Source organism: Danio aesculapii, chromosome 1, assembly GCF_903798145.1.
Source record: "Danio aesculapii chromosome 1, fDanAes4.1, whole genome shotgun sequence".
NCBI lineage: Eukaryota > Metazoa > Chordata > Actinopteri > Cypriniformes > Danionidae > Danio > Danio aesculapii.
In genome coordinates this window covers 36,921,483-36,947,386 of record NC_079435.1, presented here as the reverse complement: position 1 = coordinate 36,947,386, position 25,904 = coordinate 36,921,483, and the positions used below count along the sequence as shown (strand labels likewise).

The window sequence follows — 25,904 nt, the reverse complement described above, 5'->3', positions numbered from 1 at the left end:
TCCAGGGGGTTAAACTCTTGAGCCACTGGCCACTCTCCATCCTCTTCCTAAAGGTCAGAGGTTAAAAAATGCCAAGTGCTCAGGGGAAACTCCAGTGTCTCCAGTATGTATTGACTGACGAAGGTGCCCATCTGTTTAACAGGTTAACTCTACATTAAAGACTGCCTGGCCAGGATCATCAACAATATCAGAAGAGCATATGTAAGATGATAGAGAGAGCTGTAGTATTTCTTTGAGCAGCTTATGATATAAATGCATAAAAAATACCATAAAGTCAAAATATGTGCACAAAATAGAAAATACCAAGCCATTCCTTTTGCAAGCATGTGCCTGAAGAGACTTGCTTTTGCAGTCTTTCCATTGTGTGTGGCGTTCAGAAGATAAATGTCTTAAAGAATAGATGACCTGACACAAGGTCTGAACATTAATGGGTGATATAGGGAAACACGGCGGCCTGACTCCCATATATATCTGACAGACACACGGCTATCAGGAGGCTGCTGTCAAGCAGACGAATGAGATGATTTCCAAACCAACTCTGATCTGGGAACAGCTTTTCTGCTGCTTATACAAATCAAAATTTGATGACAACAAATAAATCTATTAAATTGCATATATCTTTAGTTAAATAAGCTTATCTACAATGGAATCCACAGTATCTGAGTGAACCGAACCGCAGCTTCCACTCAATGCGGGCACCATTATTTATTGAAAAGCAGAAACCTTTTTAAGTGATACTCTCCAGTACAACAGCAGGTGGTATATCTTCTATAGTGAAGCGTGTATGTGTGTATGTGTGTTGCTTGTCAAGGTGAATTAGGATAGGTGAAACACAAGGCTTTTTACATGGATGCTCCAAAAGGCAAGATGAGGACACTCAAAGATGATCTTCATGTAATATGTAGGGCCTAATCTAAAGCCCTATCACTCGTCTTTCCTGAATAGCGTGGATGCTTTGATAGCTGTTGTTTTATGCTCATTTGTCCTCTCTCATCGAACCCACTTCAATTCTCTTGTAGGATTCTGCTCTACTTTCTCTGCTACGGTTGAATGTGCTACAAAAATGTTCTGGCATCAATGCAAGTTGAGTTTAACTGGATTTGCCAATATTTTACAAAAATAAATCATTTATTAATAACAATAATAATTATTATAGCAATAATGTAGGGGGGGGGGAACAAATGCTAAATAATCACATTCAAAATAAAAGTTTGTTTTAACAAGATGCGTGTCCGTGTGTCTGTGAATACCTGTATATACAGTGGTTAGACAAACTGAAACACTGGCCAATTTAGTGTTGGAGATTTCATGGATAATTTCAGCAGCCTGGTGGCCAATATTTATTGATTGCACTTTCCACCAGTAAGAGTTTTGCTTAAAATATGGCAATGCACACAACATTATGAGTGATATATTAATGTTCAAAAGAGGACAAATTAATGAATCGCGTATTGCTGGCGCATCTTTGATTAAGACAGCAAGTCTTTCTGATATATCAAGAACCACGGTAATGTAATGTCCAGGGTAATGTAAGCAAACCACCAAGAAGGATGAATCACATCCAACAGGAGTAACTGCGGACGCAAGAGGCAGCTGACTGAATGAGTTGACCGGATGCTAACTCGATATCCAAAAAAAATAAAACCACAGTTGGCTAGCTCAGTGCAGAATTAAATGTGTACCTCAACTCAAATTGTTTCCACAAAAACTGTTCGTTGGAAGCTCCACATGGTCAATATACATGAACAAGCTGCTATCACTTAGGCAAATGCCAAACATCAGTTTTAATGGTGCCAGCATAAAATCTTGTCTTTTCCACATTTGGGAGAGTTACGGTGTGGAGAAGACCCAAAGAAGCATACCACTCAGACTGTTGCATTTCCAGGGTGAAGTATGGGGGTGGATCAGTCATGGTGGGGCTGCAATATCACGACATTCCCAAAGCCAAATACTTGTGCTAGATGGGCGTGTCACTGCCAAGGACTACTAAACCATTCTGGAAGACCATGTGCACCCAATGGTTCAAACATTGTATCCTGAAGGCAGTGCCATGTATCAGTATTATAATGCACCAATCCACTTGTTAAGTCGTGACATATGGAATACTGTTCCCGGGTCCAAGCCACTGCTCATTTGAATAGAGAAAATACTTGTTTCTGACCACTTTTAGTCATTTCACACATTAAAGTGAATTTTATATAAAATAATGGTGTACACAGCAGTCTCTTGACTTGCTGCATCCCATACACCAATAATTTAACAATTTATTAAAAATGTATCACTTTCTGTCCATTTTCTAGCGAGTCAGGAAACATCGTCCTCCACCAGCATCACATAGTGACCAGGCCACTATTTTAAAAGAAGAATGGCTCAAAAATCCTTCCCTATATATAAACAAACTTGTGCATTTTTGATTATATATTTATACATAATTTGTATTAAATACATTTAGATTTTTCATATAAATATAAATTAACACTTTCTCAAACATATGCAAGAATGTCCATAGAATATTAGACACTTTCCTATCAATGCTGTTAAAAAAGAAAGGCTTGGAACCAAATATAGATTTTTAAAAATCTACTTAAAAGTTGCTCTATGTAACAACTATCAATAAAACACGTATAAGTGAAAAGCAATAAACCACAATAGGCTCATAGAAGATGATGAAAATTGATCCAGTGTTGGGAATAAAAGGATTCATTTCAGAGAGATGCAATAAAATCGCAGTTAAGAATCGCTGTCTAGCAGCAGAGCAACCTTCCTGATCTTGAGTGATTAAAAACTAGTCTGTGACCCCAACCTTTGACCTCTAGCCCCAAACCCACTCCATCTTGCACCACAGATATTAATTAGAAAATTTGTGCAGACGGTACCGTATCCGTCTGGATTCTATTTTGGGATGAGAAGGAAGTGCAAGCACAAGAAAATGAATACATTAGCCTCGTCCATTTCCTAATGCATATTCTGCCACTTCCTGTCTACAACGACAACACTTCCTCTGCAGGAATGGCATGTCCAGATTAACCACACAATCGATAACAGACCATGAAGTGCTTCACGACTTCTCTCTGCTTTCCAAATAAGTGAAAGAAAGAAATCTTTCACGTTCATACAACAAATGTATCCCCCTACAACAATCTATGTCCTTTAACTGGGGGTAAACAGAGCCACCTTTTCTACCGTTTCTCCCCCCACAATAAAATTACATTTGCATTAGCTTTGAGAGAATTTCGCCTGGATGATTTATTGAAGTAATCAGCAGCAACGCAGGCCTTTCGCTGCAGCGGAGGGTTTGCGACGCTCCGCCACTGGAACAAGGTTTGGGCCGGAGGCTTTTTTTCAGTGGAGGCAGGCAGAACCCAAATTCTCCCCTTTGATTAGATTAGCATTACACAACAGCATGACAGATATGACAAATAGGTGCATTAGAGCATGTCATTTATTCCCTGTTTTCTAGATGCTTGGGTTCACAGAAGGACCCCCACTTCACGCCTCACTTCTGCATATATATGTGGCACTAACGCCCCTTCTGATGCCCGCTCTTTTTAGGGATTGCCTTTTAGGAGGATGAGAAGTGTTTTTTTTAAATCAAAGCACCAAAAAAAGAGACAATGAAAGCCTCTAAACACCAGAGTTAATTGGTACCTTTTTCATGGATTGCTAATACTGAATAACTCTGCAAACAAAATCATTGTCACAGAAAATCAGCAGTAGCCCCGACTTAATCTGTGACGTGACAGAATATCACACACTTCAGTGATTCTCCTCCTCAAAGGGCACCCTATGGCTACTTCCATTAGCCCCCATTACGCACATTCAGTCGGGTGCATATGCACACATGCTCACTCTCTCACTGCACACACTATTCTACATTCACACCACTCGTTCCTTCTAATACTAAGCAAGTTTTAATTACATAGCTCAGGACATACACCTTATTTCAATATGAATTTTATTACGTCTGCTAGCTACTTTTTACTAGAGACTTCGCATTGCAAAGCTAATCATAATCCTAACCAATTTAAATTCTCTTTATTACACAGCTCTCTTGAATACTTGATTCTAATTGGTCAATTATGGTATCTTAAAGTGTTATTCCAGAAAAAAAAAAAATATTGAAACTAATAGGTACTGCAAATCATCTTGACCATTAGTGTGTATATAATATAATATAATATAATATAATATAATATAATATAATATAATATAATATAATATAATATAATATAATATAATATAATATAATATAATATAATAAACATTTTGTTTTAGCTTTATTTCTTATTTTATAAATCAAAAAATAAATAAATAAACAAACAAACAAGTGAACAGGTAGCATTTTCCATGCCCTCTATAATGTGCAAAAGAAAGATTTAGATCACTTTTGTTGCCAATACTATTCTCAACCTACAGATCCACACAGAGACAGAGAGAGAGAAAGAGAGAGAAAGCTCTGCTATTAAACCTTTATCCTACCTGCTTTAAATACTCTCTGGAAAACCCAATGGAGAAGCCGATCGATTGCAAAACGCTATCAATGTTGCATTACCCTCTGTGACTGCCTATATGGCCAAGGCCGTTACACTGGGTCGAGACCCCTGACCTTTGAACTCATTTCAACAGCATTAAGAAGGGATCCCTGGCCATTTTTCTGGACTTTTGTCTATATTCCGAGCTTAGTACGACAGGGTTCGGGCTTGCAATGTGAAGATAACACCTGCAGCTATAAATTTAATAACAGTAAAGAAAGACAAGAGAAGAGATGAAAAGAATAAGTGATGAAGAGATGGAGGAATGACTGACCTGAGAACAGAGCAGCATGACCAGTTCAACCACAGAACTGCTAGATTTCATACACACAAGACCTGTGGAGAAAAACAGATTTCATCTCAGATTTAATGAGCAAAAACATAACTATATATTTAACACAATCTTACATTATTGTTTGTTGAAATAGGCCTAATATTTAATATTTAATTGATTCCACAGGCATCCTAAAGTGGTCTCTCAATAGTGTTAGCACCCTAACCCATGTTATATTTTCTGATAAGGCAGGTTATTTAAGACTTGAGTATTAAATGGGGAACAATGTCAGCCAGTCATGATCACAAAATATAAATATTTTATCAACTAGACGGGGTTGTGTGTAACGGTGATGTATCCTGCTTATAAATCATCTGCTTACCAAATAAATGTATGGATACTAAATTCAGAATTTAATTTTTTAGGTTTTTTTAAAAATGTGACAGAACATTTCCAAGATGAGCAGATATACACTGTTAAAATAGTTAAAGGGCACCTATGATGCAAATCAACTTTTGTAAACTGTTTGGACAGAACTGTGTGTATTTACAGTATACGTAGCGTGTCTGCTGTCATATTGGAGTGATAGAAACACAACAAGTCTTCTTTTTTCTGAGATTAAAACAGAATCCAAATCCCGGTGATTTTAAGGCCCACCGCAACTTGACATAGGAGTTCGGTTTTCTCCACCCACTAAAATTGACTGACAGGTGCCATGTCTCCACATAAACATGCAAACACATCCACAGAATATGTTTTGCAAAGAAACTGCGGTTAAAACATGTTACAGCTCTATGTGATCAACTGCACCTCAATAATTAATATGTTTAAAATGTTTTTAAAACATTGCATGTTTGTAATAAAGACAGTAAAATCGCCATGTAAATCTTAACTATTAATCTTAATTCTTAACTATTAATAATTCTTAAAGGGCCACAAAACCCCCCTGTCTCAGCAGGGTGTTTTCACACCTCTAACTTGAAAAAAGTCAGAAAAGTGGGTGTGTCCAGCTCTGTCTAGGTGGGAGTGTCGGGGGAGGGAAAGACGGTTTTGCATAAAAATGGGAGTTTCCGTTTGAGCAAGCGCTGCTTTTCACAGAAGCAAAACAAACAGACGCAGGCGAGAAAGACAGTGACTGTGTTTACATGGACACCAGTAATCTAATTATTTGCCAAATTATTCATTTTTCGACTTTAACTGCAGTTTGGCACTTTCACTTTCACTCAGGAACACTTCATGCATGCCCCCAATGTGACAAACGAGATATTGTATGCGAGGAAGAGTGTAATTTTAATAGAATGATACCGCACGGCGAATGGGAGAAAAAAAAAACCTCCGCATTTCTCGGTAACTTAGATGCTCTCGGTAGGTGGCGTCAGAAAGCCGTGTACGTGTATAGACTATCCTGTCACAAAATGCAGCAAAAATTCTACACGACGGCAATAGTTTGATTAAGGTGTTTACATGTTTACACTCGGAGAACAGCATTTACAGAGGATCTATCAGTCTATAATATTGTACTATAATATTGCAGTAATTTTAACGTACTGTTAACTTAGTAACTAAATAACTTTTACTAAGGTATGTCTTTAAAAACTGAAAGAGTACTGCTGACGATACGAACTAACTTTGCTATCTGAATAAACAAACAAAGAACACCGATCACATGCACTTAACCAATCTGTAGACACAGGGCAATCAACACCAACCAATCAATCAACTGGAGCTGTGTCATTTTTAAAAGGAGACGAGCAGCAAATGCGGAATTCACCATTTCCAAATGCGAAAAGCTCGCGGGTAAATAAAATGTTCCTTACAAACATATTTCTGTTGCGTGTTGCATGCATTATAATCCACATGTGAGTCCAGCTGCGCTCTCATATCGGGAAATAAAAACAAAACCTTCGTTGCAGCATGTTTAAAAACAAAACACTGACAACCCATGTCTCCAAATACTTGTTCTTCGATTTGTTTTGGCCACACAACGTGGCATCACTCTTCTGTCTGAACACTGTAACAGGTAAAAACTTCTAAGCTATCTAAGCTATCCTGCATATTAATGAAGTTGCACCTCATTCACAATATTTATTGTTTGAACCAAGTCTTTCTCATAAATTAATTCTGCACACCCAGAGATGTCACGATGTACTCGCAGGTAGAGACATCCACTTTCCACGCTGGATTACACGCAAGGATCTAATCGGCGTGACGCAGCTTAAAAAATTCATTTCAAACAAGGAGAACGAATTTGCTGAAAATAACGCAAAAACAACCAATTTTCACTTTTTTGTGAAATACATGTGTCCAAATAGTGTTTTCAGCAGCGTGGGAAACATATATGAATGTCAACATCTCAAATAATGCGTTTTGGTGTTTGGTGACCCATTAAGCTATAATTTCCATGTACGCATGGCGTCAGTAAACGCTTGTATGTGTGTGTGTGTGTGTGTGTGTGCGTGTGTGTGTGTGTATGTTGCAAATGGCATTTGTGTGGGACTCATCGTTTCAGAGAGGCTTGAATAAACTCCACCACAAATAACTTGCATCAAATAAACGAAGGGCGGGGTCATTTGCAGCTCATTTAAATTTAAAGCTACAGGCTACAAAAACCGCTACATTATCCGTAGACAGCAAAATGAGCAGATTCTACATTATATAACAAATCATCTGATAAGTACGTTGAGCTGAAACTTTACAGACCCATTCTGGATACACCAAAGTCTTATCTTACATTTTTTAAAAGGGGTAAAATAGGTGCCCTTTAATATTCAGAAATATTTGATGGCTAAATTCTGAAATTGACCAAACATAGCATATTAATAATACAAATTACAAGCCAGTGTAAATTACTTTTGTTTAAAGACCCATATGGATTTCTAAATAAAACAAGACACTTCAGCATCTACTGACAAAAAAAACACTGAACAGTTGTGAAGTTTTACTTTGTACTGGTGCTCTATTTCCCACAATCATTTTCATTTTATTTAGTTCCATGAGATATATGATTTGAACATTTTATAATAAAGTAGTACTGGTAAGAGGGAGGAGGGGTTAAGCTAATAATAAATGATGTTCATTTTCCTCGTCAGTGACTATTTTGCTAACACCCGAACACTTGCGAGTGTCCTAACTCTGCACCATCTTGAGGGGTCAAAGAGTATAGATGACCATAATGAACCTACATGATGCTACTGTAAACTAATACGTTTCAGCCTTGTATTACACGAGACTAAAAATGGTGAGCATATGTTCTATTGATCTCACAGAATGACAGCTCAAAATAACTACATGCGCAGAAAGAACGAGTTTTAACATGAAAGCTAAAGGTGAGAACATACAGGAAACTAGAGGAAGAGGACGAGGAAAGGAAGGAAGGAAGCATTTTTGTAGTAAGTGGCTCTCTAAAGTCGCCCTGCAGCTATTAATCAGGGCTTCATTTCTCTGGGCGGTCCAAACACTTGTATGTGTGTGCTGACCTCTGACCCTGTGCTCTATAAAAGAACACTGGCATTATAATCAGTGAATTAAAAGACACTTTCAGCCACATTTAATGCTTAAATCTAGTTAGCAATGAGAAAGGTGCTTTAAGTGCTTCTTTAATGTAGTGGATTTTTGTGTGGAATATTAGAGTATATAAGAGTAATAACTTGTGCTGTCAAATGATTAATGGCATCCAAAATAAAAGTTCATATTTTCAAAATATTTTTGTGTATACTGCGTATATTTGTGTGTATAAAAATATATCCATGACTAAATTGCATAAATTATTTATTTATATTTACATACATACATAGAAAATGTATTTAAATGCTGGGCAAAGGTTCTTGCGATTAATTGCATCCAAAATAAAAGTTTGTTTTGATATAATATACACTCACCGGCCACTTTATTAGGTACACCTCTCCAACTGCTGATTTTTAATCAGCCAATCACAAGGCAGCAACTCAATGCACTCAGGCATGCAGACATGGTCAAGACGATCTGCTGCAGTTTAAACCGAGGATCAGAATGGGGAAGTAAGGTGACTTAAGTGACTTTAAACTTGGTCTAAAAAAAGAGAAAATATCCAGTGAGCGCAAATGCCTTGTTGATGCCAAAAGGCAGAGGAGAATGGCCAGATTGGTTCGAGCTGATAAAAAGGCAGCAGTATCTCAAATAACCACTCGTTACAACAGGGGTATGGAGAAGAGCATCTATGAATACACAACACGTCCAACCTTGAAGACCACACCAGGTGCCACTCCTGTCAGCTAAGAACAGGAAACTGAGGCTACAATTCGCACAGGCTCACCAAAATTGGACAACACAAGACTAGAAAAATATTGCCTGGTCTGATGACTCTCAATTTCTACTGCGACATTAAGATGGTAGGCTGGTGACGGTGGTGTAATGATGTGGGGGATATTTTCTTGGCACACTTTGGGCCCATTGGTACCAATTGAGCATTGTGTCAATGCCACAGCCTACCTGAGTATTGTTGCTGACATATCCACCCCTTTATGACCACAGTGTACCAATGATGGCTACTTCAAGCAGGATAATGCACCATGTCAAAGCGTGAATCATATCAAACTGGTTTCTTGAACATGACAATGAGTTCACTGTACTCAAATGGCCTCCACAGTCACCAGACCCCAATCCAATAGAGCACCTTTGTGATGTGGTGGAACGGGAGATTCGCATCATGGATGTGCAGCCGACCAATTTGCAGCAACTGCGTGATGCTATCATGTCAATTTGGACCAAAATCTCAGGAATATTTCCAGTACCTTGTTGAATCTATGCCATGATGGATTAAGACAGTTCTGAAGGCAAAACGGGGTCCAACCCGGTACCAGTAAGGTGTACCTATTAAAGTGGCTGGTGAGTGTATATGTGTACTATGTATATTTAATATGTACATATAAATACACCAATGCATGCATATATTTAAGAAACTATTTATTTATATTTAGATATAAAATATATGCGTATATGATACAAATATATGTCAATTTAAATATATATGCAACTTATTTTTATGGTTTTCTTTTTAGGTATATGTGTATATTACATATCGATGATAGATATTTATAATACACATACATATATCATGTCAAAAACTTTTATTTTAGATGCGATTAATTGTGATTAATTGTTGCCCAGCGAGAACATAAATTATATTTTAATATAAATATACGCAAAAATATATAAATTTTGCAGGTTTTGGGTATTTTATGCAAAGTGTTATACATAAATACACACAGTCCAATATACAGACTTGTACTTTGATACGATTAATCATTTGACAGCATTAGTAATAACAGTAGCTCACTGGTGCCCTCGATGAGTAGCTCCTGCCCGTGACTGCCCAGAAGTGTGCGGGAGAGGAACGGCGCGAAATCCACAAAAATCTCTCTGAGTAAAGGAGCTGCCTTCTCCAGAGCATGTTCCAACCTCTCAGAGATACTGAAAACAAACCAAAACATACAGTTTTTAAATAACTCAAAGACACTTTAAACATTTAAAATAATGAATTAGACTGAAATTAAAAAAAAATGTTTGTAAAGAATAAAAAATAAACTAGGTTGTTCTTAAGACTGCAAGAGATGTAATGTTGAAGCAGAAACCTCATGTTGGGGGTGGAGGTCTGGGTCATTGGGGATAATGCAGGGACAGATGGCAGGTTGGAGCTGGTGGAGGTTCCTCCTGCAGAGAATACAACAAGAAAGCAACTCATCATTACCCAGATGCATGCCCAACAAACATACAATACACTAGGGGTTTTCAAAATGTGAGACAAGCCTCCGAAAGGGAAGGGCTGTATGAAGATGTTCATTGATGTTCATTGAATCTTTTTCACTATAGTTTGTGTAAATATAATGTAGACGTTTAGCGCAGAGCTAGTTTCACATGAACAGAAAAGAAACATAGATGAATGTGAAAAACGAGAATGTGGCTTATGAGGAGAATAAACACAAAAATGCTAAAATGACAAATGCGTTCTGTAGCACATGTACAGTACCTGTACCTGAAGCAAGACCATAGCTTTTAATTGTCAAATACATACCTGTGTAAAAATGTCTTTGTGAGTATTCACACAAGCACAGTCAGTTACTGTATGTCTAAAGACAAAACAAACAGATTGAGAAGTTCTAGGGTGCATGTCCACCAAATAGTTGATGTTTTTTTCCCCTTTACTAATCAATGGGACCACCACTTTTTCTAGTAATGCATTTTCTTCTGCTCCAAAAGTTAGAGAATCCACAGCTGAGCATTTTGGAACAATGTTGGCATTTCAGCTGCAAAAAAAAAAAAAAAAAAAAAAAGCTACAGTGGACACGCGTCCTTAAAGTGACAGCAGCCTCATGCACCATCTATGCCATTAATATTAATCATGACAAAAAAATTAAGTAGAAGGATTTTAAATTATATTTATTGCAATTTAGTAATTTAGAAATACAATTTAATGAAAACATTTTTACTTAAAAACAACTTTATTCAACAAAGAAATGTGAAACAGAATAATGGTTTCCACAAGCAAAAAAATGTAAATAAATAAATAAATAATAACAATAATAAAAATTATTATTATTATTATTATTATTACTAAAAAATACCTGAGGTGCCAGACAACTGAGGTAAATGCTCCTACCATCCCAGGAATTTCAAACAAATTAAAATATAGAAGAGTAATTATTATTATTATATTGTATTATTACACAATATAATGGTTTTACTGTAATATCTGCATGGCTGTGTACTTTAACTAAGGCTGGGGGATTAATCGCAATGAAAAAGAAAAAAGCTGCTGTCATGCACATCTTGTCAGAAAAACACAGTTGTGTGATCAGCAGTAAATTTTCTTCGAAGCCAGATGTCGCCACCTCATAGAAACTCCAAATAATTCTCTAAGAAACAAGGAAGGGAATGCTCAAAGAGAAAATGTAACCGCTGACTAATAACCACACTACTTCAAATATTCGACTGAAGGTTATACTGTAAGTGAATTTAAAGTAAAACATGTTATTATTTTCACATGAAGCATTTACTACACAAAGTCACAGTTGTGAGAAGCTAAGCAAACAGCAGTCATTATAACAGCATGATTATTTCAATGTCACAATTATCCTATTAAATCTATTCCAATTTTGGATGCAATTGTGCATTAGGTAGTCGGTGCACAAATGCTCTGTGTAGAAAATTCTGCTCTAAAAATCTTGCACATGCTTGATATTTAATAGAACTGGCTTTACTGACAAAATGTACATGAAAATTGGCTTCAAAAATGGCCAGGCCATAACTTTTACCAACTAATAAGAAAAAGATGTCCATTTCAGATTCTTTAAATGCATAGTTCACCCCTAAATGTAAATGACCTCATTAGTTACTCTCCTTCACGTGGTTTTAATCCTTTATGAGTTTCTTTCTGAAAATTAACGCAGAAGAAAATATTTTGAAGAATGCTGATTGCTGCAATATCTCCCTTTGTCATAACTATCCCTTTAAGTTCTAGACAATAAAATATTGTGAAGATTTATTGACACTAAAAGGGACAAAGACATTAAGGCCCAATCCCAATTCTACCTCTTAGCCCTTCCCCTTATCCCTACCCCTCGTTTTGCACGTTCGCGTGAAAGGGTAGGGGTGTCCCAATTCTCTTTATCTTGAAGGCGTAGGGCTAAGGGGAAGGGCTAGATAGCCCTCGAAAGAGAGATTTTTCAGGACCACAACGGCAGCATAGCTGTACCCAGAAGTAAGGAGATTCACAAAATAGTATTTTTAGTCATTATTATGATTTTTTTTACGACGAACAAACATATGTGTTAATACATTCAAAACTGCTTTCGCGTTTTACCATTATGCTTAAAAAAAATGCTAAATTTCACTATTTATAATCCCTAATAATAACTCCTGTACAGCAGTCCCAAACATACTGTCACACGCTGACACTCAAATACCCTGTCAGAAAAGTCTAGAGGCTGGAAATGGCTTTTTTACAGTGTCTAGTATAATGTTAATTTAGTTTTTGTTTGTTTACATTGATGAATATGGCCACTGTGTAAATGCACAGTACAGTTATGAGCTTATTGCCACATTATATCGTTATTATAACATGATATTATTGCCTTCAGTGATTTTCTGAAGATAAATACCAAAAAAATAACATAACTGGAACACTACAGCAGTCGCCGTCGTCCATCTCAAATGAAGCAAGAGATCGTGATGACATATGATGACGTGTGCAGGGGCTGTAGTGGTGTCCCATTTCTTAGGGGTAAATTTTAAAGCCCTTCCCCTTCACACTCTGTTTTAAGGGCCAAGGGGAAGGAGTAGGGGTACATAATAGAATTGGGATTGGGCCTAACTACGTTTACATGGACATCAGTAACCAAATTATTTGCCTTAATCTGAATAAGACAATAATATGATAAAGGTGTTTTTAAATGTTCCGTTCATGATCCCGTTTTACAAGTAATAGCACATAGTTTGATTAACGTCATTGCGTCACCACACTATTCACGTTTCCTCCAGAGTTTCATGTAGTTTCGGGTCTTTCATTTTTAATTCTTCAGCTTTAACTGAAGTTTGGCACTTTCACTGTCATTCAGGAACATTTCCTGCATACCCCCTTGACAAACGATATTGGACGCAAAGAACTGCTGGAAGACGGTTGTTTTAATGGAATTTGATATCGCACGCTTTATGGGAAAAAACCTCCGTAATTCTCAATGTGCGTTTCTGTGGTGCTTAGAAGTGTCAAACAGCCGTGTGTATAGACTATCCTGACGCAAAATGTGGCGAAAATCTTACACGACGGTAATAGTTTGATAGCTGTGTTTACATGTCTGTACTGCTCTTCAATAAGGAGACTAAAATCAGCACACTCCACATGTCTTAATCTGATTTCTGTTTAGTTCGATTATGACATTAGTCGGATTAAAATCGCTGTTTACATGTTTACTCCTAATCAGAGTATTGTCTTAATAGTTTTAAAAATGATTTATTGGTGTCCATGTAAATGTACTCATTGATTATTTGCATTGTTCCTAGTTTTCAGTTGGTCAAAAAAAAGTCATCATAAAAATATCACCCAGTCCAACTAATAACCAAGTGAAATCTCCATTTCTTGCCATCCAACAAATGTGAAAATGCGCATTAAACCCCAGACATCACGTGAAAGGATCTGAATGATAGCTCTGGCTCTGTTAGCATTCATGTAAAATAACCATTAGAGCAGCTCTTACACCCCCCCTGATAAAACAGCCCATAAATTCATTAGCTGTACGTGGCTGTGATTAGTGTACGAATAATTATACCCCAATAAATTTCCTCATGCTCCTGTAAGTGTCACATTTTGGGTTAGTGAAGGTCTTGGCACGATCACACTCTCTCTCTCACAGGATATCACACCACAATAAATCTGCATACACTAATATCTCTCCAAACACACACACACAACACAGACATGGGTCTCAGGGCAGGGATAACTCTAGCAGGATGACAGGCAGCAGTGTGGAATGTGGGGACAGCGGCTCTTTAAGCACCAACATGTGCGTCTGTGGAGAGACTCCTGCTCGCAGATGAAGTAGCCACTTCAAACAGCCCGAAGAAAATTAGCTTATCTCTATTCAGCTGGGACCTGCTCCCGTACTCGTGCTCACACACACATGCACACACACATACACTGGAGAACCATAAAGACATGGACAAGCTTAAAACTACAAGCATGAGATATAGGCCCATGAGTGCACTAGTTCAAAGACAAGAAAAGCGAAAGGGAACTAAAAACAATCCCACGCACAAAGGATCATGTGTGCACACACATGTTGGGTTCACTAGATTTGAAAGGAGGTGATGATGTTGGCTACAATTCAAATCCAGCCACTAAGCATCACATAAACTTGCTAATACAATCAGTCTGTTTTTTGCTATATTTCACAATGTCTGTAAAGAGGTTTTAAACCTGGTCTTCAAAAGTACAGCAAAAATGTATCTTTGTAACTGATAATGAATTAAATCTTGATATCAGTGGCTTTATCTTTTTTTTTTAAATCCAATCAATCTTTTTTCAGCAAATAATAAAAATAATCAAATAACTTTATTTAAATTAAAAAAAAATTATATTTTACGAAGTTATGTTAAAAAGTCAAATAATAATAATAATAATAATAATAAACACACACCCGTTACAGGGTTTGTGCAGATATCACAATGTCAAATTTAAGACCATTAAGTATTAAATTTAAGACCTATATCACAATATCAAAAACACGCAAAAGAAAATGCAAAATTACAAAACTTGAGGTAAAATAATTTAAATTGAACAGTACTAAAGACAGGTTAGATGCACCATATAACTACAGAAAAAAAACATCTTAAGGCTGATTTATACTTTCGCCTGCTGCCGTATCGTGCACCTCCGCAGACTGTGCACGCACCTCACCAAACGGACGAGGCTTTTATACTTGACGCATTCGCCATTGAGATATTCTTTTAAACAGAGCAACAGAGTTTAAGTAGTTAAAGTAAGTTTCCTACTGTACGTCATATCATTAATATCGTTTAAGATTTTAAAACTAATATATATATATTTTTTTATAATTTATTATAATTATTATCAAGTTTTATAACCATTCAAGATTTTTTAAATCAAACTTTGATGCATCACTCTTTTGTTTATAATCCGGACAGTTCTACCTATTAAAGTTAAATATCAATGACAAGAGAAAATGGATTGCTCTACAATTATATCTTTTATTATGGCAAGAATAAAAGCAAAAAAAACTTACTAAAAATACTGACTTTTTTTATTTTGCCCACTCAAAAATTCACACATTACTGTCTGGCTAGTTTTTGTCCTCTACTTATAAGCTAAAAAGGCAATAATGTTCCAACAATCCTGTCCATTATCACCAATAAAGCCTAGAAATTGGGTATCAGTACACTGTAAGCCGATAGGTTCAAATATTCTTTTCCAGTTTTCAGAGACTTTATTTGTTACTTAATTTTAGTTTGTAGCTATTACATTGTTTTAACTTCAAATTTGTAATATATACATCAGTGTAAAACCTATAAATGGTGGAAAACATATTCTGTAATATTAAAATCACATGGGTCTCCACTTTTGCCATGGCCTCTTTTTTTGTTTTAACAAACTTATTCCTCAGGTTTTTCCTGTTGCAATTTCTGGTCAAGAATTATTGGTCATCTAGTTATCTCTGTAATGATCGTGCATGGACGGATCAGTCAGTCAGTTTGAGTAAAAAAAAACAAAAAACATACATGCAAATCATACTTCCCGTGTGGCTCCAAAATGATCACTTGGTGTAACAAACTGATTGTTATTTAAATTTTATTACCTATCACAGCCTATGCAGGTTCTGTTCACTAAGGTAGACATCATTGGCATGCATGCGTGCATCCGCTCGGTAGTAAACAAACAGTGTGTCAGTTCACGCGTGATTTCGCAAACACAAATACGTTATTACATTTAGACAGAAATTACATTTGTGGATGAATTATAGCTTATAAATACAGTTGTTTAACGTAGACTATATAAAAAGTTAAGACAATGTGCGTCCGACTTTAAAACAAGTTAAGTTTACAAGAATAATGCAAAATGAGTTTGTTTTAATAAGCAAAAAAATTTATAAAAATAGAAATACTAACTGATCTGCACTCACCTGAAGTGGACTCTGTGCTCTGAATGGTCTCTCCTGCAGACACCACTGACACACTGTTGACAGGAGTTCCACCAGAGGATGCAGCAGTAGCTGACGGGACGGATGCAGATGCAGACACTGTGCTCATTCCTGGAGATGGAGCCCCACCGGCCTTCTTGGGTGCCACAACAACACTCCTGTGAAAAAAAAATAATGACAGCTTTAAACAAAATATACACACTACAGTTCACTGGTCAGTGAGTTTTCTTTTAAAGAATGTAATACTTTTATTTATCAATTACGAAATGAATTGATCGAAAAACCAATACACACCTAATCCCGAATTCAGATTGCACGATTTTTAAGTAGTCAAGTCAAACATGTTTTCACACAGCATGACTATCTGGGGTATCATTCAGTCGCTGCTCCTTTACACTGCAAGATGGATTGGCGACAGGGGGTTTTACACTGCATGACTTCACAATAGGAAGAATCTCGATCCGCAAACTACGTCTCACAACCGAACACATGCGAGAAGTGACATGGAAACAATGCGAGGTCACGTAGTTTATCTTTTATTATTAACTAATGAGAAAGAAACCTTCAGTGGGGTAGAAAATGTACTTATTTTGCTCATCTGGCCTCTAGAGGGAATTAGCAATTTCTCTCAAACTTTTTAAAATTTTCGCCCCTGTTGTGGTATTGCTCAGATGACATGTCAAACAGGCATGGGTGCTCCTGCCAAATTTACGATAGCTTTTCCTCCATTTCTTGAGTCCAAATAGACTGAAAAGAAGCCCTTTAATGTAACTTTTCCCCCAACCTCCCACTGACCTGCAGATACTAATGCTAGTGGATGCTGCTCTCTCATTGTCTGTAGGTGATCGCCAACGTTATTTTCAATCAGAACACATTTCACACAGCATGATTTGAATAGCTAACAGGTCCAAATATTTAGCATGGCAAATATCTCACTTGTGGCGGCTACTCATCGGCTATTCTCTCAGATCACGTCTTTTATAGTTCACACTGTGTGATTGTTACTTTTGTGAACGAGCAACGATTTGCCAGTGATTTCAGTCGGCGATTTCTCAAAACCTGTCGGCGAGTCAAAATCGGGACTAAAATCATGCAGTCTGAACTCGGCATAAGGAAAAACATCTTCTATGAACATACAATTAATAGTTATAAATTTGAGTAAAGCATTTTTGTGATGTTCTTTCAACTACTGATGACATTTCTCAGTTATTTAATAATTATAAAGGTGCCATGTTAATATTTAACAGGACACCAATATTTTAGCTTCAGAAGACTTCAAAAAACTGTATTTGCTGGAGAAATTCAGATTTTCACTCATAGTCAGCATTACATTTTTATGTATAAAGGGGGTAGTGGTGGGGGGGGGGGCTAAAATTGCTAGAAATCACTATATTTTCTACTTGAAATTTGCAAGAAATGGTACCAGATCAGATCAGATTATTTATTTTTCCATAGCTATATACTGTTACAAAAAAACTGAGAGTCATTAAAGAAAATGATATTCTTTCTTTTTCTTGTTGTGCTGTTTTAGAGAATTATGATGTTTATATTATATTGTCTTTTTAATGCGTCTTACAAACAGCAGTAGGAAAGCAGACTCTGATGCTCTAATAAATACATGGCGCTAGACAATCAAGTACTCCGTCAAAAAACCATTAGCTCTTGTTCCATCGTCGGCCCTGTAACGATCAGACTGATGATGTCGGCTAAATATGCTTCACATAATGTGATTTAGCATAAAAAGCCACTGAGCTCACACAACACAAGAAGCCCATTTACCGTGTTAGCGTAATTAGAGCCCTGTTTGCCTGACACAGAATATTCCATAATGGCCGCATCTATCTTCCAAACAATCAATGGTCTCCCAGCTCATGTCACTCACAGCTCCAAACTTTGTGATTGATTAAAGCTGGCAGTGTGTTGTGGTCTAGAAGCTACTGCGTGTTTCAGTGTAGAGTGCCATGTCTTCTGATGATCTGATAACCAAGTGTTTGCAGTCAGGTAATGACGAAGATGTTTTTTAAAAAAAATGGTTCATTGTGAAGAAAGCATTTATACTTAAATGCTTAAAATTTGCAGTAAAGAAAAATGTAAATATTTAAACATTTTCTCATATTGATTTGAATTTCTTTAACAATCTACATTTTCATAGATCATTCGTCTAATGGAACTATGGAATTATTTTCCAAAGACTTCCTAATCAAACCCTAAAAAGGAAAAAAAAATAAAATAAAAAACTATAAATGGTCCATTAACAAATCATCATTAACACATTAAAATAAAAAAAAAATAAATAAATATTGATATCATTGCAATCACAATATCTCAGGTTATTACATGTGTTGTACATGAAATAAATAGTCTACTCTCTATAATGTAAATCACGCATATGTGACCAAATTTTATACTGGGGCAAATAAATAATATCCATTGTTAGATATTGGCTAGTTCACTGATAGAGTTCATTCAACAGATATTGAGTTAAAGGCTTAAAATAAGTTTAGCGTGGATATATTTTCACTTACCTGCTCTTTAACACACTTGCTAAATGCTTGAGAGTTTCATCTCCCTGCTTGTGCTTATACAGTTAAAGTCAGAATTATTCACCTGCTTTGAGTTTTTTTTCTTTTTAAAATATTTCTCAAATTATGTTTGACAGGGCAAGGAATTTTTTACAGTGTGTCTGATAATATTTTTTCTTCTGGAGAAAGTCTTATTTGTTTTATTTCAGCTCGAATAAAAGCAGTTTTTATTGTTTTGTTTTTTTTTACATTTTAAGGTCAAAATTATTAGCCCCTTTAAGCTATTTTTTTCCCAATAGTCTACAGAACAAACCATTGATATACAAAAACTTGCCTAATTACCCTAACCTGCCATGTTAACCTAATTAACCTAGTTAAGCCTTTAAATGTCACTTTAAGCTGTATAGAAGTGTCTTGAATATTATCTAGTCAAATATTATTTACTGTCACCGTAGCAAAGATAAAATAAATCAGTTATTAGAAATGGGTTATTAAAACTATTATGATTAGAAATGTGTTGAAAAAAATCTTCTCTCCGTTAAACTGAAATTTGTGAAAAAAAAAATAAACAGGGGGCTAACAATTCTGACTTCAACTGCACCTAAGTATAGCTGAATCATAAGAGTTCAGTACGTCATGGTAATGACATACTGTGAGTCTCAAACCCCATTGTTTCCTCATTCCCATGTAAATCTTGTGAGCGGAACAAAACACTGACTGTGACAGTCCACACAGAATTATCCATATGCACAACCAGCAATGTTTACATGGAGATAGATATCAATCCCTGCTTCATATACATTAAACTCATAAAACACAACTCAAAATGCATCCCTGTTATTTCTTTTCGTGGGTACAATTATATCTTAGCCTAGATTTAATTCACAACACATAATGCAGCAGTAGTAATGAAGGTGCAGACTTACAGTAGTTACCCACAGATTGCTCACTTGCTCTTAATGTCAACCTCAGATGTTAGGTTCACATTAGAGTCATTAGACAAGGCATCTACTCAGTTTATTCAAATTTCTTTTTCTTTTTTTTTTTTTTTTTGATGAAGTGTGATTATTTTTCACATGGGTATTTCAAACTCTGTGGGAGCATTAGAGAAATGAGCCAAGAGCAGAGCTCATTAATATTCAAGACATTCCCAAATACTGTCCAGTACACTGAGCTTTCCTTCTATGGCTATTTTTGTAGGGATATTCTAGGGAAATGGCATGTCAAATATTTTCTAGGGATATACTAGGGAAATCGCATGTCAAATAAGACGGAGTTCCAGAACACATCCACAAATGGATCAATGATAGCTCAAAGGTGTTTAGGAGTCAAAACAAACTCCCCTAGTTAAATTTGCTTTGGTGAGCTGTTTTTCGACCTGGCCAAACAAACTCAAAATGACGTCATTTCAGTTCTTTCTTCGATTTAGTTTGTAGTATACCAGGGCCTAACACCATGGTAAACATTTCATAAACAATATACACCTAAAATTAAAAAGATAAAGAAAACACCAGACTTAATAATGTTTACAATGATGTCACAGCTCCACTGCTGCATCCTACATTGACTAGAGGTAAAAATGGAAATGTTTTATATCAACTGCAAGCCATGACAGAGTTCTGGCCTTTCACAGCGGCGAGTGTTCAGTTTATCAGTGCTGACAGAGGGGGTAATGCTACGCAGTCACCAGCTCCTCTCCAGAATACATCCACAGAGACGCTACAGACCGAGCGGCAGATAAGAGCCGTCTAGCAGACCTCTTCAAACATCCCGCTGGAAGTCGCCTAGAAGAGAGTGTTCTCACACCATTTCTACACATCTGATGTGTCCTTAAGTTGAAAATAGCCAGTCCGAGAAAACCATAGAGGAATTTGTAAAATGGAATGCTTGCAGTATCACGCATTGGCTGTACACCAGTCCACTGTTCCAAAAAACGTATTAAAGCACATTTTTGCTCGCTCGCTCTATCTCTCTCTCAAGTACATGTTTAACACTGAGTGGTGGTGGACGGCTGTTTACGGAGGGGGGAGTGAGCGGCTGCAGCATCCATCTGCTCAAAGGCGCAGGTTTTAAATTATTCAGCACACCATTAGCACACTTAGCCCCAGCTCACTAGCGCTGTCAATTAATCAGAGCTGCCAGGTGTACAGAACCAGACGAGAGGCCAGTGCTGACCAGCGTCCGTGGAGTTTGGATTCCAGACGCTGAATTATTTAGCAGTTTTAACCAACACTCCCAGAGACGACATGTAAACAGCATGTTTCCCGTAATCGAAGCAAATGCGAGATCAGGTGAGAGGAAATGTGTGTGAGAAACTGATTTTACTGGACGCCGATCGACATTTCGTGCTGATTTTCGACAAGAGCTGAGCAATCAGCTGCTTAACGTTAAACACAGTAAGTTCTAGGGCTGCACGATATTGGAAAAATCTGATATTGCGGTATTTTATTTTACTGCGATAAATATTGAGATATGAATACAATTTCAGAAAATGATTTGAATAACTCGATTTCACTGATTTCTGGGAAGTCTGACAGTATTCAGGAACAGAAATTTAATAAACAATGCAAAAAAAGCTTTTCTTATTTTGTTTTGTCTTGTTTTTAGTCCAAATATATTGTTTAGTTATGACCGTCAGAAGAAATAAGTGACAATTAAGAGTTTTTGCTTGTTTTAAGTTAATTATCTGCCAATGGGTGAAGTGAATAATCTTTTTTGCTCTGAAATGTAGATATTTGGACTTGAAACAAGACAAAAATTCTAAGTGAGAAATGTTTTTTTTTTTTTTTTTTTTTTTTTTGCATAAATCATATAAATTCTATATAAATACAATTCTGTACCTCCTGGTCAACTATAATTCAGACTTTACATTGCATATCTTTGCGATGTGATAATTGTGGATGTGCACACTGTGATATCAATGCTGAAACGATAAATTGTGCAGCCCTAGTAAGCTCTATACTGTTTTTGTCATTAGGGTAGAAAGAAGATACTAGAAATACCAGTATTTTGTCATTGATAAAGCAGACATTTAAATTAAGCTGTTTATTTGTGTCATATTTGCTTTAATATTCAAATCACATACCTTAGATATAAATAAATACCTTACTAACTAAATCAGAGATGCCCAAAGTAGGGCCAGCGGGTCAAAGTTGGCCTATTGTAACCTTTGATGTTGCCGACCATCCCATGTCAGAAATGGGTAAGAATGATGGAGAGGGTTGGTGTGTTTAATTGCTGAGCTACAAAAAAGCTCATTGAAATTAAATGTTTTGATTAAATTTTGTAAATTAAACAGATTTTTAAAAATGTAAATACTGTCACTCGACGAACAGATGACTACGCAGAAGACATCAGTAAGCAAATCAAGGCAAAAATTCAAAAACTCAATTCTGTTATAAATGAGATTGTTTTTACTGTACTAAGTTCATTATAAAATGTAAAAAAAAAAATTAATAAATAAAAACATTCTTCTGTATTACTTAATATAAAGCAATGTTTTCTTGTTATATTTAAACTTGGAACTATGAATATTTAAAAATAAATTTGGAAATTACCAATGGCAATTATATTTACATCCGGCCCACTAGCCTCAATCAAGTTTGGTTTTTGGCCCTTCATAATGAAAGGTTTGGGCACCCCTGAACTATATAAATGAATTTCACTTGATTATGTCAATGTGGTTGAATTATTACAATCAACTGTGTTCTTTTTGGATCTTTTTAGAGTTTTTTTAAGCTTGTAATATTTAAGCAATAAATGATAACCTATAATTTATAATGTGAAGCTACTCTAAAGTATAGAATGCAACTGCATACTATTATAAAATGAAAGCCAATTTGATTTTCAGAATAATACATATAATAAAAAAAAATTATATATATATATATATATATATATATATATATATATATATATATATATATATATATATATATATATATATATATATATATATATAATTTTTTTTTTTAATCTTCTTAAGGATGTACAATGGTTAATCAGCTGAACAAAAAAATAATCTCATCATCAAAATCTCATCATCAAAAGAAACGGCAATACATTAGTTTAAGTAATTACTCTCACTATTAACTAGTGGCTTATTACCTGCCTATTATTAAGACTTTGTCTGTTTATTAGTATTATAAATTGCATATTCTGCGTGTTATTACTTTATATCCATAATCCTATACCCAGTACCTAAAGACAACTACTACTTAGCTATTAATAAGCAGCAAATTGGGAGTTTATTGAGCTAAAAGTCATAGTTAATGGTCTATTATTAGCAGTAACTGCACCTTAAACATAAGTGTGATCAAAAGTACTGTCAGAGTATCAGTAATGTTGATTGCTGTAACATCCAAAGCCTTTCTCCAGCCATATTTATTTGCTCATGTGTAAATCAAAATTTGTCCAACAAGCCATTATGACACCACTCACCGGCCTCTGGATCCTATCAGCAAATATTTGCAGACTTCATGTCAAAACAAGAGTGGGGTAAGAAAGATGTATGGCAAAATCAGGATGCTGCTGATAGTAAATAAATTTAACGTCTGTTTTACCCTTGACCTCAGGCCTGTTTTATCTGAGAGACCCTGTTTTTTTCCATATATAACACTCATAAATCCCTTGGGATTCAATCATACCACCCTGGGTGTTCCGACATACACTCTGTTAAGCAAGCATGCATGCATGCCAGCATAGAGTACAAGCTGAGGGAAGCTTTGTGTGTATAGTGAGTGCAACACTGAACACACTACACCATAGGGACCAGTGGGAGTGGAGTATTCAGCACTCTGGGTTTGAAATATCGGGTTGGTACTTTCTTTGTTGGTAAAAATTATTTTATATAGGACGGAAAAGGTCACTGAAACCATTTTGAATATACAAGTCAACAAAATTAAACAAAGGCTCAGGATGATATAGAGCTGGAGAGAAAGAGAGAGAGTGTGTGGATAAAAAGGACAAGTTGAAGTGAGCGGGGGCATGGAGAACACCAGCCTCATCCAGATAACATTTCTGCCAGGGAATGGAATTGGACTTCCCCTCATGCTCTGGTAAATCGGTGACTTGACATGAAATACTTAAGGGAAGCTGACACATCATACATTATATGACATTCTCTACTTAAAACCAAGCATTTTGATCAAACTTTTACTATTCATGCAGACATAATAGTGTCAGATTGTTACTATAATGCATCAAGATTTGAAATATAATTTTTAAATAGTACATTCAATTATTCCAAATTAAATAAATTAACTTGTGTTGGTTTAAAATTCAATTGGCTCAATTTTAAATGTTTTTTTTTCCAGTTCAGAACTATTTGAAGGCAAAAAAAAATTTGAATCCGCAAGTCACATTACTCAAGGTTATGTTCACACCTTCAGCACACATGAAAACATATTCCTGTTTACACATAGACACCCTTTTCACACTAGATTTTGGCAATCAGACCACATTAACCTCTCTTTGGGGTTAATGTAATTTTTGTGCATTGTCCCTGTTAAATGAATAAATTCATTCATTTATTCATTAATTCATTCATTCATTCATACATACAAGTGGATGATGCCAAGCACATGTATAAATGGGGTGAGAAATGCTTTGTGCTTATCCACCTTCAATCATATCCAAAGGTGGTCAAAAACACATGATAAGAATGCTCTTGCAGTCTGGACGCCTAGTAGTATGCTTTTGAAAAGTCACCAAAGACTGCCTTCTCTCTGACTACTGAGCTTTGAAAATGAGAATTTTAAATTAAATTAAATTGTTAGCACTTCTCTCTTTGTGTCGCCCAAATACAGAAACTGAACAAGATCTGTGGAAATAGCAGTGTTTGGACAGCATTTTAGTTTTTTCGACTACATTACAGCACTACAGCTTTGAGTGTATTACATTTAGAGATGTTGTTTATGCTCACACAGCTGCGTTACACATCAACTAAAAAATAAAATATGATATCATAGTGGACCACCCCTTTAAAAGCTGTATAACAGAATAAAGTGTAGAAGTTTATCAGAAATAAAATAAATGAATTATATTTTCTTTAGTCAGTGCAAAAAATAGGCTTAATATATTTATAAACATATTAAAATTGTTCATAATTTTAAAATAAAAAAATAAAATAAAATAAAATAAAAAATATATATAATATGTCGAACTTCGTTCATGCCTTTGATTGCATGGCCAATTGCACTGGTACCCAAATAGAAGACTGAATAGTACAAGTAAACTATAAAAACAGAGAATCATGAACAGCCAATACAGAAATCGATTTGCATAAAAGGTAAAATACTCTTCGACTTTCTTCTCCAGCCTCTCCATTCAGCCTTTCAAGCAGTGGTCTGAGCTTTTGAATCAGTCTGAATTTTAAAGCCAAACATTTCCTTTGTTGTAAACAGACCTTTAAAGGTAGCTCGGTCTATCTGGATACCCGATTGAAGACCAAGTCCTTTTTAAAGACTAGCCATGAACCTGCTTTCAGAATGTCTTTATTTCTTAGAGGTGGCTGCAAAACAGAGCTGCAGAGACCGCTGGGAGATTTAAGCTCATCCTTTGCAGGAGCCAGTATAATCCCTGGCCTGATAGCAGCAGCGTTGTGATACCTGACAGAGCATTCCTCAGATAAAACACAAGGCCAGATCAGAGGGATGTCTCACAGATGCCCAGAGGAGAGAGAAAGGAGAGGAGATGTGAGGAAGCAGGAGGTAAACGGAAAGAAAATGGCATGACATGCTGCTCTATTTCTGCTTCTAAAACACAAAAGGAAATTTTGTCATTTTTTCTGCCTCTTTGTTTTCTTCTCTGTAATAAAACCTTTCTGGTTATGTCAGTCCTGTGCACAGACAATGCAGCAAATAAAAACCAGACTCTGCACACGTCCGCCAGC

The 25,904-nt window shown here is 36.0% G+C and overlaps 1 protein-coding gene across 6 annotated transcripts in view; it reads right to left on the bottom strand.

The window, feature by feature from the left end:
- The window catches only part of lrba (LPS responsive beige-like anchor protein), a 399,767-nt gene that overhangs the window by 246,451 nt on the left and 127,412 nt on the right, over positions 1-25,904 (bottom strand). For all 6 annotated transcript variants that reach the window (XM_056459670.1, XM_056459679.1, XM_056459695.1 and 3 more), the window contains exons 30-33: positions 16,473-16,648; positions 10,416-10,494; positions 10,121-10,254; positions 4,807-4,868 (exon numbers count right to left, since the gene is read on the bottom strand). In XM_056459670.1, coding sequence (XP_056315645.1) covers positions 4,807-4,868; positions 10,121-10,254; positions 10,416-10,494; positions 16,473-16,648 — 451 coding nt within the window. The remainder of the gene's footprint in view (positions 1-4,806; positions 4,869-10,120; positions 10,255-10,415; positions 10,495-16,472; positions 16,649-25,904) is intronic.